At 39.6% G+C, this 15963-nt stretch overlaps 1 protein-coding gene across 5 annotated transcripts in view; it reads left to right on the top strand.

Annotated features, from left to right (window-relative positions):
* myo9ab (myosin IXAb) overlaps positions 1-15963 on the top strand; it is a 195399-nt gene that overhangs the window by 115622 nt on the left and 63814 nt on the right. For all 5 annotated transcript variants that reach the window (XM_062063305.1, XM_062063308.1, XM_062063307.1 and 2 more), the window contains 2 exons: positions 6703-6819; positions 10621-10755. In XM_062063305.1, coding sequence (XP_061919289.1) covers positions 6703-6819; positions 10621-10755 — 252 coding nt within the window. The remainder of the gene's footprint in view (positions 1-6702; positions 6820-10620; positions 10756-15963) is intronic.

The following is a 15963-nucleotide window of genomic DNA, read 5'->3' as shown; positions in this document are numbered from 1 at the left end:
CCTACAGTCATGTGCTGTTGTCTGAGGAATGTGCAGCCTCCAGTGGAATATACAGTACCAGGGCCAGGAACCAGACCCTGCAGGGTCCGATCTGTTTGTCTCGCTCATCATTTCCTCTTGGCCGCGCACCAAATCTTAAGCCTAACCTCGTCAAACCTGACCTGCCGTTGCACCTACATGAGCTATTTCCTCGCAGAAGCAGCGATACGAGGCTCCACAGTTCGTCCTGATTAGGTCCAATAATAGAACGAGGTCCAAAATAAATTTGGCCTTCTCAAAGATGGCTAAAAAGGCATCCCCACCCTCCTCCAAGCTGCAAAGATTGTGTAGCACATTCATGGAAAATACCGGTTTTATCTGCATTTGTTTCATTCATCCACTTGTCTCCTCTTGGGTGGCGGGGGTGCCGGAGCCTATCCCAGCTGCACTCGGGCGGAAAGCGGGGTACACCCTGGACAAGTCACCACCTCCTCGTAGGGCCAACACAAATTCAGACTCACATCCACACACCAAGCAACCTCTCCCCAGGTGCATGTCTCTGGAAATAGGAGGAAGGCGGAGTTTCACAACGCTTCATGCATACAAAAAGTGTGAAATCGCACACATTGTGTTGCAGCCGGGAAGTATTCACAGCGCTGAACTTTTCCCATATTTTGTTATGTTAGACCGGGGGTCTGCAACCTGCGGCTCTAGAGACGCATCTTTTGCGCCGCCCTAGTGGCTCCCTGGAGCTTTTTCAAAAATGTATGAAAATATATTTTTGTTTTAATATTGTTTCTGTAGGAGGACAAACATGATACAAACCTCCATAATTGTTAGAAATCCCACTGTTTATATTAAACATAATTCTCCAATAAAAGGATTTGGCAAGGGCCATTTTGTCCCACTAATTTTGGCGGTCCTTGAGCTCACCGTAGTTTGTTTACATGTATAACTTTTTTCAACGATGCAACAGAAAGTCGTATTCATGCCCCTCCTTCTTTTTCTCATTTTGTCCACCAAACGTTTTATGCTGTGCGTGAATGCACAAAGGTGAACTTTGTTGATATTATTGACTTGTTGGAGTGCTAATCAGGCATATTTGGTCAGTGCATGACTGCAAGCTACTCGATGCTAACATGCTATTTAGGCTAGCTGTATGTACATATTGCATCATTATGCCTCGTTTGTGGGTATATTTGAGCTCATTTAATATCCTTTACTTATGTCCTCTGTGTATTTAATTTATGTTTGCATGTCTTATGACACATTATTTTATATAATTATTGATTATGATTACGATCAAGATTCAGTGTTAATATCTGTAGTGGAAAAGTTGGGCCCCGGGGTGAAAAATGTTAAGAACCCCTGGACTAACCAACAAAGTATAAACCTGAGGTGTCAAACGTACGGCCCAGAAACAGGTTTTTCCCGGCCCCGCGAGATGAGTTTGCCAAGTGTAAATATTGAACTGAAATTTTTGAATGAAAGAAACTGCTGTTCTAAATGTGTCCACTGGATGTCGCAACAGCAAATCTTTGTATTCCCTGCCGCGGGTTAAGAGGGGGCGGAGCTATGTGTCGTGTTAAGATAGGAGAACAGAGGATACACTTCCGTGTTTGGACTCTACGTACTTACGCTGCTTATTAGTGATAGTATACAAAATGTGGATTCTTACATTCATGCCTTAATTGTCAAAGATGTTGTTGGTAATGTAACCTGTGACATAAAACGACTTAAAACGAAAGAAACATTTTCTGGGCGCACATAAATATGCTGAAATAATGTGTATCTCCCTGCGATGAGGTGGCGACTTGTCCAGGGTGTACCCTACCTTCCGCCCGTGTGCAGCTGGGATAGGCTCCAGCACCCCCCGCAACCCCGTAAGGGACAAGCGGTAGAAAATGGATGAATGGAATATGTATCTCCGTCTAACTTCATGTGTGAATAATGAAATGAGTCCAAATTCACAAGTTTTGTTGAAGATGATGCTACGTATGTACAGAATAAACCACATTATGTTAGAACATCAGTTGAGGAAAATGAGTAAATTACATTAATAACATCTTATAATTTGATATTAATAGTATTATTCGTTTAATCTTCCAATAGATTAAAAATTAACACCTATGGGAGCATTTTTAATCTCTGCCACACTCAATTCTACCTATTTGACTAGTGAACATTATCACATCATTTATTCAGAAAGTTAAATAACAACAAATTAGGATAGAAGACTATTAACTGCAGCATTTAAGTTTTTAAAAACCCCATTATGATTTGTACATTTTCAGAATGTGCTTGGTCTATTTTTAAACCAAGAAATCAATCTGAAAATGTCTTCATTTTTAAGCTATCATGCCATGATTATACCAGTCCGGCCCACTTGGGAATATATTTTCCTCCCTCTGGCACCTCAGCTAGAATGAGTTTGACACCCATGGTATAAACTATACACTACGGCCATCTAACGTCTTAGACTTGCAATTGTAAGTACAACTTATTGTCATACTTGCAAATGAGACTCAGAAATGTGATCATAAAACAAGATACAACTGGACGGCAGGTTCATAATTAGCTCAGTTTTAAATGTTGCAATAAAAAAACTGTTTTTTTTTGTTTTTTTTTAATTATTTATCAACACACACAAAAATGCTGACAATTCCCAGGTGCTGGCATTGGTACCGTATCGGTGCAAATGTGAACATCTCCACAGGCAGCATTTGAAAACGAATGAAAGATGAGAACAAAGAGAAACCGTTCGTTGTGTCAGCAGCTGTTTTGTCGGCATGTACGCGACGTGATTTCACAATGCGGTGCAGCCATGTTTGTCCAGAAACATCTGCACTGGCACGTCAGCCCTTTTCCGTGTAATACATTTGCTTTTCCCACAACAGCCTCCGTCTGAGAACGTAGTTCAGCCCCTCATAAAAACCAAGCAGCATGGGTGTACTGGTTTCACGTTTGCCAAGCAGCTTAGGAATTCATTATCATGCGTTTGCCTGTTTGCATGAAAAGGTACTTTTTCATGGTTCGTTGAGCGGATGTGGCAACTTACACTGAAGGTCACATGGGCGATTGCCCAGGATGAAGTAGAGAATGAGGGGCATGGATGTTAGTTTGTACATCTGTGACCAGTCCTGGGTGTTCCCTGCCTCACGCCCCAAGTAAGGCAGGGTACCGTGACTAATGAGAACGAGCGGTGTGGAAAATTGATGGATTGTTATATTTGTGTGTGAAGTGAATTATATTTATATAGCACTTTTCCCTAGTGACTCAAAGCGCTTTACATAGTGAAACCCAATATCTAAGTTACATTTAAACCAGTGTGGGTGGCACTGGGAGCAGCTGGGTAAAATGTCTTGCCCAAGGACTCAACGGCAGTGACTAGGATGGCGGAAGCGGGGATCGAACCTGGAACCCTCAAGTTGCTGGCACGGCCGCTCTACCAACCGAGCTATACCGCTATATTTCTAATCCCAATTTAACTTTTTCCCTGCTGAGGTGGTTTTTTTTACATTTTATTTTATTATAGGGCTGGGCGATATGGCTGAAAACTATATCACGATATACGTTTTTTATAACAGTCGATGACCTATCGAAAATAAGACAAGACAAAAATATATTAAATGTAAACATTTTTATTTTAAATGTAACCTTCCTCTGATTATAATCCCTCAGCTATCAAGGCAGAAAGGAAAGGAAATGTCAACACAAGCATGGAAAACACTGTAAACAAAAATCTAAAATGACATTATTGTGTATATGTTTATATGTTTGTATTTACTTATTGTATATTAATTTATTTACTTGTGTATTTGTTCACTGTTCTGTTACAAACAGAACAAACAAATGGGTTAAAAACTGCTATGCTATTAAAAGGGGTATGATTAAGTAAGCTCTGCTTCTTCCTACTCCTTTTCGGACGTGCTCTAATGAAGCAACTGGAAAAATGAGATGCATTATGTTATATTTCTATTGTGTGCATGTTCAAAATAAACTGAAACTGACTGCCATTGAACGCTTAACAATACGTTCTTAAAATGAAGGTGCAAAAATAAAAATAGTGCAAAGTGTGAAAATGTAAATATAGAGAAACCTGAGGAGAACTATATTCTGCAGGTTTAGTGCCAGAAAGTTACAGCTGTGCTCTAAAGGGTGAGCCCGGTTAAGGTGGTGCGGTCTTTGTGGGGACGAGTGCCTTGCATTATTTACAGACCACATTGGTCTGAATACGGTCCCTTTGGAAAAAATCCCCCAAAAATGCCATACTGTCCTGGAGACTTTTCCTATTTTATCCACAATTTCTTCATTTTGACTTTCTCTTCTCACTCCATGCAAAGAATCAACCGCCAGACAACAAGATGGCGCAACCAAACTTAATAGTTGATACTGTTACCTGATTGGCTGTTAGCGTCTCACTCCCACTGATCAGTGATCACTTCCTGCATTGCTTGGTTACCAGAGAGCGAGTGCTTTTGTTCATGCAACCAACCTTGCTTTGCAACTTCCGCTTTATTCCGACAAAGAAAAAGTTCATTATAGAACGTTTTATCGAACAATTTTTATTGATATCCATTATGTGTCTATGATTGCCCAGCCCTTTTTTATCGGGTACTGTACATTTTCCAACACATTATTAAAGATGCTAATAAAGCACAACCGTTGACAAATAAAGAGAAATGTTGTTTTCTCTCTAAACTGCTTTGAGGACACTGTGTCTCCCATTTAAACCTTTTTTAATATATGTACACCACCAGTTAATCAAACAAGTCCTAATGAGTAAATAACAAAAAAGATTTTCTAATGAATCATGATTCTTAATTCTTAATCGAGTAAAAAAAATTACATCGACTTTAAAAATGTTTTTTTTTTTTTTTTTTTTTTTTCCATTTGTCCTGCTGAGCCAGACAAATCATATTGTTGATGTAGATGATCATAGAGATTCACTTAAGAAAAGAGAAGTGTTGGATACTAATTTGTATTTGACTTTATTATATAGTTGGGTAGAATTTTATTAAACAAAAACAGTTTTCTTTTAAGTGATGTAAAAATGTATTAGAAATGGTTATCTATTTTATGGAGAAATATAGTTAATCATGTAACTGGCAGCAAATGTTATTAAAAAGTATTGATTTTGAACCAAGGATCGATTCTGAATCGAATCGAAATGTGTGGTGCCCAAAGATTCACAGCCCTAGTAAATAGAATCGTTACTTGGATAGTTGTCGTCGTTCATGGCTATATTCACGTCCTTCACTCTGGTCTACAGTTGTAAACCGCAGCAAAACAATAATAAATGTCGTCAAATATATTTTTTATTTCCCCCCCATCTTGTAAAAATCGCCCTTCACTCACAGAGACCTTAGTGGTGCGACAAACAATTAAAGCTCACACACACGTGTTGCCTAACATTTACACGCCGACTGTGAGTCCCCTGAGTTCTCTTTCCACCACAACTCATCACCTTTTTCTGAATAATTCATCACCTTCGTGCATAAGTTGTCCGCAGCTGCAGCGTCACAGGCCGCGCGGCTAAAAATAGCAAGGATCAATAATGCAGGAGGCGTCTTTTTGCTGGCGGAGCACGTCCTCGGCAGCCTCGGTCATTTTCCTGTAAAAACACCGTGACGAATCAGATCCCACTTTAGTCACACACTTTCCATCTTTCGTTATTGGATTTTTATTTATATAACTATTTGGTTTTATTGTTTTTTTTTGATGCATTGTAATTCTGTGTTGGCCAAAATATAAGCAGGGGGAAAAATTAGAGATGTCCGATAATGGCTTTTTTGCCGATATCCGATATTCCGATATTGTCTAACTCTTAATTACCGATTCCGATATCAACCGATACCGATATATACAGTCGTGGAATTAACACGTTATTATGCCTAATTTTGTTGCGATGCTCCGCTGGATGCATTAAACGATGTAACAAGGCTTTCCAAAATAAATCAACTCAAGTAATGGAAAGAAATGCCAACATGGCACTGCCATATTTATTATTGAAGTCACAAAGTGCATTATTTTTTTTAACATGCCTCAAAACAGCAGCTTGGAATTTGGGACATGCTCTCCCTGAGAGAGCATGGGGAGGTTGAGGTGGGCGGGGTTGATGGGGGTAGCGGGGGGTGTATATTGTAGCGTCCCGGAAGAGTTAGTGCTGCAAGGGGTTCTGGGTATTTGTTCTGTTGTGTTTATGTTGTGTTACGGTGCGGATGTTCTCCCGAAATGTGTTTGTCATTCTTGTTTGGTGTAGGTTCACAGTGTGGCGCATATTTGTAACAGTGTTAAAGTTGTTTATACGGTCACGCTCAGTATGACCTGTATGGCTGTTGACCAAGTATGCTTTGCATTCACTTGTGTGTGTGAAAAGCCGTAGATATTATGTGATTGGGCCGGCACGCAAAGGCAGTGCCTTTAAGGTTTATTGGCGCTCTGTACTTCTCCCTACGTCCGTGTACACGGCGGCCTTTTTAAAAGTCATCAATTTTACTTTTTGAAACCGATACCGATAATTTCCGATATTACATTTTAAAGCATTTATCGGCCGATAATATCGTCAGTCCGATATTATCTCTAGAAAAAATGCTATCTGCACATTAACTGCAAAAAGAGGCCATTTAGCACTTATTTGTGTGTGCTAAAGTGGTTGTGTTGCAGTTCTACAACAGTAGAAGACTTTAAGATGAATTGTGTGTGTGTTTGTTTTGTTTGTAGGCAGGAACGGTGAGGGACTCCATGGCCAAGTCATTGTACAGCGCGCTCTTTGACTGGATCGTGTTCAGAACCAATCACGCTCTGCTCAACAACAAGGACTTGGAGGACAACTCCAAGGTAAGAAGCCCGTGGTATCTGCATGGAATGACACCAGCATGGCTGCATTTGTAGAACAAAATGAATTAATTAATAATGACATCCATCCATCCATCCATTTTCTACCGCTTGTCCCTTTTGGGGTTGTGGGGGGTGCTGGAGCCTATCTCAGCTGCATTCGGGCAGAAGGCGGGGTACACCCTGGACAAGTCGCCACCTCATCGCAGGGCCAACACAGATAGACAGACAACATTCACAGTCACATTCACACACTAGGGCCAATTTAGTGTTGCCAATCAACCTATCCATATATTATTAAATATGTCATTAATAAACACAGCAACATTAATTGTAATAAAATACATTAACAAACACTGGTTTGGTTTTAGCACCTTTAGCACCCGCGTCCTTCAAGTTTGATGAATATACTGTATTTTCTGGGCGATAGAGCACACTGTATATAAGCCGCACCCACCAGAAATAAATATTTGTACATATAATAGGACTATAAGCCGCAGATATATACCGGTCCAAAATATTTTGTAAATGTTTATACTCATACCTTGTTTCCAAACTGCAATCAAACTAAACAGAAGTCATTGTCATGGACCCACTAGCTGCGGAAGCTAGCTCTCCCATCAGACTCAATAACTTCATGGTGACGTCTTGGTGAATTTACGAAATTGAAACAATACAAAAAGAATGCCACTGTAAGTTAATAATATTAACACAGACACTCGTAAATGTGTATGATTGATTGAAACTTTTATTAGTAGATTGCACAGTACAGTACATATTCCGTACAATTGACCACTAAATGGTAACACCCTAATACGTTTTTCAACTTGTTTAAGTCAGGGTCCACGTTAATCAATACATGGTACAAATATATACTATCAGCATAATACAGTCATCACACAAGTTAATCATCAGAGTATATACATTGAATTATTTACATTATTTACAATCCGGGGGTTGGGATGTGGAGGGGGTTGGGTCAGGGGGTTTAGGTTTGGTTGATATCAGCACTTCAGTCATCAACAATTATATCATCTGAGAAATGGACATTGAAACAGTGTAGGTCTGACTTGGTAGGATATGTACAGCGAGCAGTGAACATAGTGAGCTCAGAAAGCATAAGAACAAGTATATACATTTGATTATTTACATTTGATTATTTACAATCCGGGGAGGTGGGATGTGGAGGGGGGAGGGTGTTAGGCTAGGGTTGTAGTTGCCTGGAGGTGTTGTTTTAGTGTGGTTTTGAAGTAGGATAGATATGCACTTTCTTTTACACCTGTTGGGAGTGCATTCCATATTGATGTGGCATAGAAGGAGAATGAGTTAAGACCTTTGTTAGATCGGAATCTGGGTTTAGCATAGTAGCTAATGCTAACGACGCTAGCTTGATTACATTACAATAGCACGTACAAATATGCATGAAAACACTCCTACAGACATCACACATGGGACGGTTTATTAAAACCCCACTTGGGAACTTTCAGTTTTGGCTGATTTTGGCGGCGCCAGTGGACCAAAGCGGTAGTGTTTTGCCAGAAGAAAACCACATTTCCCATGAGGACTAGCGCATACAGTGTCATACTGGCATGATGTCTGCTGTAATATTGGCACAAATATGTCTCGAATGGCTATGCTGATGTTAAGTAGCAGACACTATCAAGAAATTATCTTGGATTGCGCTACAAACATGACGCTACTACCGAGAATGTATCGGGCGGATGCAGGCCCAAAGCAAAGAAAGATCGGCGGGAGAGGTTTTTTTGAAGGAAGTAGTAATGAAACTATCAAGTTGGTGGCTATTTATTGCTAAATTTCCGATAGCTAAAATTAGCATTAGCATCGAAAGTCACTTACTAGTTTAGCAGAAACAGAGCCAAGGCAGCATCGGTCAAAAATCCCTCGTCTTTAAGCTCACGCTAGCGAGTGAAAGCCGGGGCTATGTTGACCCTTGGCTGTCCTTTTTTCCGGGAAGGCTACGTTTTTCTTTTTTAGTCTCCTCAGACAAAACTTTTTGTTTCTTTGGTTGTTTTGGAGCTTCAGTTATGATAGCAGTAATTGCACGTTGCAGTTCTTTTTCTTCCTTTAGTTTTCTGGCGGCACACAGGTGTTCGCATCGACTTCCGTCTTTTTAACAAATGGGCAAAGCAAGTTAGGACATTTGTCGTTTTTTTGCGTGGCAGGATTCCTGCCACCCTCCTCAAAGTTGCTAAGTGCCAGTAAAAGCGATACAGACCCCCTCAGGCCATGACAGAGGTGTCATTCCACTAGTTGTATCATCCCAAACATTATGAAAATATTATATGAAGGTTGAAAAGTTACTTAGTGCTGCTTCAAGTATGAATTGTTTTAGATATATTGTAAAACCTATAAATGTTGCTTGGACTGATGAATCCTTTTGAGCAGAAACGCTATGGGCGGTTATACTTCCAGTTGAAGGCACGAAACTGGAACCCACAGCACCTGCAGTGAGCCAACTCGTCTAAAAGATGGCACCATAGCACAATCAATAATACACTTTTTCAGTTTTTCTTGTCGGTCAAATGCCAAAACTATTTTTGAACCCAAAACATCGTGGACGTTAGCGAAGAAAAATGTATAAATTAGCCGTACCATTTTAGGAGAAGCGGCTTGTAGTCCAGAAAATTCGGTACAGTATCTGTATTTTTTATTATTTCACAATTGTATTTATTGAATAATTATATATTGTATTTGGTTCATTTTAATGAGTAATTAAATATGTTTACACAGAAACTACCTACTGACCTTAAAACTGGGGGGGGGTCCCGATACAAGTTTTTTACTTCCGATTTGATACCGATTTTGGAGCCTTTATAATAGGCCGGTACCTATTTTGACCCAATATGATATCAGCAGGAATCATACATATTTGTATTATTTTATAGCGTGGAACGTTCGAAAAGGTTTGATCAAGTGAAATTAGTCAAATAGAGAACTTTTTCAGGAGATGAAACTCAAAAAATTTGAATATGGCGCAAAAGTTCATTCATGTTAGCAATTCATCTTCAAATGTGAAACTACTAGGCGATATTAACTCATTACATGCAAATGACATATTTCAAGCCTTTATGGTTATATTTTCATGATCATGGCGCACAGTGTTTGAAAACTCAAATTCTCTGAGATTTTCAATTCATGGTTTTTCATAAGATACTGTATAAGCCACAATCATCAAAATGATGTCACAAGGTGGCTTGAAATATCTTCAGTTGCATGTTATGAGCTTGTGTCATATTATAGTTTCACCTTGTTAATCTAATTATTGGAATAAACACACCTTTGCACAATATTACAAAATGTTTTGTTTCATCTTAAAGCATGACAAACAGTAACCTATTTATTATTAATCTTTTGGAATGGACTAACACTGTCTTAGGTAGAAGTGTAGTGGTAATTGTTTTTGATGACACTAGTTGGCCACAATAATTAAGGTAAGCTCCTGATTCAGTAAGTTGAATGATGCGGACACAATTGTTACTGGACACTTTCTAATAAGCTTCTGCCTTGGAGACTTGTATGTGTCGGTAATATGCAACTATAGTTGTTTGGCTTGTATTGACTCTGTTTTAGACTGCAATATTGTTCAATTAAGGGAGGACTGGACGACTGCTTTTGTCTGACATTTTAGTTACAAGCCGATATCATACCATACTTGTTTTCCGCTGATATCACACCGATATCAATATTGTGACAGGACAGCCCTAACTAAAACCGAGGCGCGATCCATAAGTACGGCGTACTTTTACATTGCTACATGTGAATGTGTTGTTTTCTTTTTACCAGGCCTTTTCCATCGGCGTGTTGGACATCTTCGGCTTCGAGGATTACGAAAACAACAGCTTTGAGCAGTTCTGCATCAACTTTGCCAACGAGCGACTGCAGCACTACTTCAACCAGCACATCTTCAAACTGGAGCAGGTGCGCCCTTTCCGTGTTCTTTTGACCTTTAGCCTGCACTTTTTGCACTACTTCTGTCACATTGAAAAGAGCGTTAAACAGGCGGGCGCCAGATCCCAGCAGGCACAAGACATGAAAACAACGCCGAGAACTTGTTGGATTGGGTACTGACCTTGAGCAACACAAAACTAACGTTGAAACAACATGCTTTTTGATGACGTTTAATCAATGTTGGGTTCTGAAGTACATTGACCTTTGAAATTAGGTAATTTTCTCCTACTTAACTTTCGCCAGTTTCACCAGACACACCAATAAGCTTGTTCATAGATGTATGATACAACTCCTGATAGGAAGTCGCCATTTGCTGTATTTGTTACATCTTTGTTACATGGGACAATGCACATTAATAAACATATACAATTTTAAGGTGCCAAATCATCTGCAGTTCGTGGCAGGTTGATGACCTAAGATCAGGGCAGATCAAAAACAAAGTGACCATAGTAGTTCAAGTGCATGAGGCAGATGGAGAAGTGCTAAATTGTTGCATCTAATAATTGTGCTCAAGGAAGTTAAAGGCCTACTGAAATTTTTTTTTTATTATTTAAACGGGGATAGCAGATTCTTTCTATGTGTCATACTTGATCATTTCGCGATATCGCCATATTTTTGCTGAAAGGATTTAGTAGAGAACATCGACGATAAAGTTCGCAACTTTTGGTCGCTGATAAAAAAAGCCTTGCCTGTACCGGAAGTAGCGTGACGTCGCAGGTTGAAAGGCTCCTCACATTTCCCCATTGTTTACACCAGCAGCGAGACCGATTCGGACCAACAAAGCGACGATTACCCCATTAATTTGAGCGAGGATGAAAGATTTGTGGATGAGGAACGTGAGAGTGAAGGACAAGAGTGCAGTGCAGGACGTATCTTTTTTCGCCCTGACCGTAACTTAGGTACAAGCTGGCTCATTGGATTCCACACTCTCTCCTTTTTCTATTGTAGATCACGGATTTGTATTTTAAACCACTTCGGATACTATATCCTCTTGAAAATGAGAGTCGAGAACGCGAAATGGACATTCACAGTGAATTTTATCTCCACGACAATACATCGGCGAAGCACTTTAGCTACGGAGCTAACGTGATAGCATCGTGCTTAAATGCAGATAGAAACAAAAGAAATTAACCCCTGACTGGAAGGATAGACAGAAAATCAACAATACTATTAAACCATGGACATGTAAATACACGGTTAATGCTTTCCAGCCTGGCGAAGCTTAACATTGCTGTTGCTAACGACGCCATTGAAGCTAACTTAGCAACGGGACCTCACAGAGCTATGCTAAAAACATTAGCTATCCACCTACGCCAGCCAGCCCTCATCTGCTCATCAACACCCGTGCTCACCTGCGTTCCAGCAATCAACGGAAGGACGAAGGACTTCACCCGATCATCCGTGCGGTCAGCGGCTAGCGTCGGATAGCGCGTCTGCTATCCAAGTCAAAGTCCTCCTGTTTGTGTTGCTACAGCCAGCCGCTAATACACCGATCCCACCTACAACTTTCTTCTTCGCAGTCTTCATTGTTCATTAAACACATTGCAAAAGATTCACCAACACAGATGTCCAGAATACTGTGGAATTTTCAGATGAAAACAGAGCTTTTATTTATTGGATTCAATGGTGTCCGAATACTTCCGTTTAACTATTGACGTCACGCGCATACGTCATCATACATAGATGTTTTCAACCGGAAGTTTAGCGGGAAATTTAAAATTGCACTTTATAAGTTAACCCGGCCGTATTGGCATGTGTTGCAATGTTAAGATTTCATCATTGATATATAAACTATCAGACTGCGTGGTCGGTAGTAGTGGCTTTCAGTAGGCCTTTCAAGTGCTGCTATTGTTGCACAAAGTCTATTACACAAGTAGTTAGCAAAAACAGATGTATTTACGCATGGAAAATTCGACCAAAAAAAGCTAACATTGTGTAATATTGCCAAAAAATATGAATGCATAACTTATGGATATAACTGTGGATATTTCTGTGGAAATATCCACAGAAATCTATTGGAACTAATGGCAAGTATTTCTAGCTTAATAATATATCCATGCTCTTGTCCTTGAATGTGATGTATCACCTGTAACCCATTAGATACTAAAGCCAAAAAAAAGCCTACTACTAGCAAAAATTAGTCTATGGAGAGCTTTTTGCAAAGGGAAAAAAGGCCAGGGGCTCTTACTAACTCAACGTTATTGTGAGTTTTTTCATGTATTCATTTTTCATGCACTTATTTGCTGTATTTATCTGCCACATGTGGAAGGCCAGTCTGTGAAAATAATGACTACATTAAACTGGTCCCTGGTGCAAAAAAAGTTTGGGGACCCCTGTTCTACAACACAAATACAACGTTGAAACAACATGATTTTTGATTACGTTTAATCAATGTCAGGTTGTGACGTTGATTTGACCGTTGAAATGTGGTCATTTCCCAACTAATATTCTACAACACAAATACAACGTTGACACAACAAGCTTTTTCATTACGTTTATCCAATGTCAGGTTGTGACGTTGATTTGACCATTAAAATTTGGTAATTTCCCAACCAATATTCTACAACACAAATACAATATTGACACAACATGCTTTTTGATGACGTTTATTCAATGTCAGGTTGTGACGTTGATTTGACCATTGAAATTTGGTTATTTCACCAACCAACAATGTGGATCCAACGCTAGACACCAACATTGTCTCATTGTCAACTATTTTGCAATGTTGTTTCAAAGTCAGTTTTAAAGGACATGTACGTATAATCAACGTTGTATCAAAGTCTTGTGCCTGCTGAGATACTTCTCCCGGTGCGTTTTTTTATATACCCTTGCTAGCTGAGCTCTGATAGGGCAGCAGGCGGGCCAATGGCTGCAGTCTAAACAAAGAGAATAAGAAGAGGGTGGAAATGAGCAGTGTTTTCTTTTGGTGTGTGATTCCTTCAAGGTTGTGATGGAATTGAAGGAAATCGTTGCCATTTGCTTGCTTGCTTGTTATCACTGATGAGTGATGTCTCTATTAGGGGAATGGAGGCTTCGGTATTTCACTACGATTCAGACCCTACAAGCAGGAAGAAGTGGGAAACAGGAATTAAACGGCGATTGGGGGCAGTCCCTCTTTTATTTGTTTAACAAAGTGTGTGTGTGTGTGTGTGTGTGTGTGTGTGTGTGTGTGTGTGTGTGTGTGTGTGTGTGTGTGTGTGTGTGTGTGCGTGTGTGTGTGTGTGTGTGTGTGTGTGTGTGTTTGGGCGCTCTAGCAAAGTAAGTCAACATAAGAGCGCCCAGCCTTTAACAAAATAAAAATAAAACTCCTCCTAGAATGTTCCCCTGACTGCATGTAGGAAAGAAACAACATGAGCGAAGGTTCGATTTCACCTGCCAGGACCTTTAGTTTATTATGACGTGTAGGAGGAGTTCCATAACGGAAGATATCGGTGGGAAAACTTCTAATGCAAACATGTAACGGTGATATTAGTCGCTTTTGTTTTCGACCGTGCTGAACAAATAGCAAGTTTATCATATCCGAATAGGATTAGGAAGAGGCTGAGTTTATTCAATCAATTCCAGTTATCGTTCCAAATATGCATTGTTGCATTTGAAACAATAGATTGTTGATAATAATAGCGGTCATTTTTATTATCCATTATCAATAGTGCTATTTGTATTGGTATTTGTATTGCTCCATTTGTAGTGCAATAATGTCCATTGTCATTTCTGTGTTATTAATATTGACTTCACTGACTGCTTCTTTTCTATCATTTTTCGTATCATATTTGTACATATCAAAGTTGCTGATTCTGTTGTTATTGTTGTCTCTTTGTCTTATTTCCCTCTTGTCCCCGCAATTTCCTCCTCTGTCTTCTTTTTCTTCTTCTTTCTATCGCCTCCTGCTCCGGTCCGGCTGCGCCAAACATTAAATAAATCCATTTGATAAAGTCAAATACAAATAAGGCAACAACAGAAGTATCCCACACTTCTGTTTTCTAAAGTAAATCTGTCCAGCAGATATGTGCATCTACATCAACAATACGATTTGCCTGAGTAACTGGACAGGACAAAACAAAAAACAAAGGTTTAAGTCTCTTTTGTGCACACCTGGAGGTAAGGAAGAGTCAAACAAAGGTGGATTTAACAAAGTGTACATGTACATTTGTTCTGACAAAAGCCAGTCAACAAAATCGTAAAGTGCTGCTCATCCAGCGGCATCATTTTCATGATGACATCACAGATCATTTCATCCCTCGGGTTGTCTCTGAGAAATAGTTTTGTTCCTTTCAAAAACAGCAGCGATAGGAACAAGGCATGGGCCTTTCCGACTGCTTCCTTTGGAGCTGGTGTCTTCGTAGGGTTTCAAAACACAGTCAAAGTGATGCTGGCCTTTTCAGGTGGCTGATAAGGTTTGATGTGTTAATGCGTTATGTTTCATGGTGCAAAAAAGCATGCAAAATGTCTTCCTCTGAAACACTGAGAGGTCCCACACGATCATGTGTTTTTACAGCAGCAAGGCACGTGGGAGAAAAAGGGAGCGCTTGATTTAATCACCTTAACCCACCTACAGCAACATTGGAGCATTTTAAAAAAAATCTGATACAGAGCTATTTTTTAAATGTAATCAGATTCACTAGTGTGATTTTATAATTCCTCATATCTAATTATATAATTATCCTGCGCCCATATGATATGTATAGCGTATTCGGTGATAAAGGGGGAAAAAAAACGGAAAATACTAATTAATAAATACAAAACTGATTACTTTTATATTCCAAAACTATTCTGTACATTCCTTATTTAATGTCTCCTTGGTGTTTTTATAGTGTTTTGATTAGAGATGTCCGATAATATCGGGCTGACGATATTATTGGCCGATAAATGCTTTAAAATGTAGTATCGGAAATTATCGGTATCGGTTTAAAAAAGTAAAATTTTATGACTTTTTAAAACGCCGCTGTACATAGTGGTACACCGACGTAGTGGTACGCGGACGTAGGGAGAAGAACAGAGCACCAATAAACCTTAAAGGCACTGCCTTTGCGTGCCAGTCCAATCACATAATACCTACGGCTTTTCACCTACACAAGTGAATGCAATTCATACTTGGTCAACAGCCATACAGGTCACACTGAGGGTAAACAACTTTAACACTGTTACAAATATGCGCCACACTGTGAACCCACACCAAAC

This window comes from Entelurus aequoreus, linkage group LG11, assembly GCF_033978785.1.
Source record: "Entelurus aequoreus isolate RoL-2023_Sb linkage group LG11, RoL_Eaeq_v1.1, whole genome shotgun sequence".
NCBI classification, from domain to species: Eukaryota; Metazoa; Chordata; class Actinopteri; order Syngnathiformes; family Syngnathidae; genus Entelurus; species Entelurus aequoreus.
Note: the sequence above shows the minus strand (reverse complement) of the source record. Positions and strands in the feature narration are given on the sequence as shown.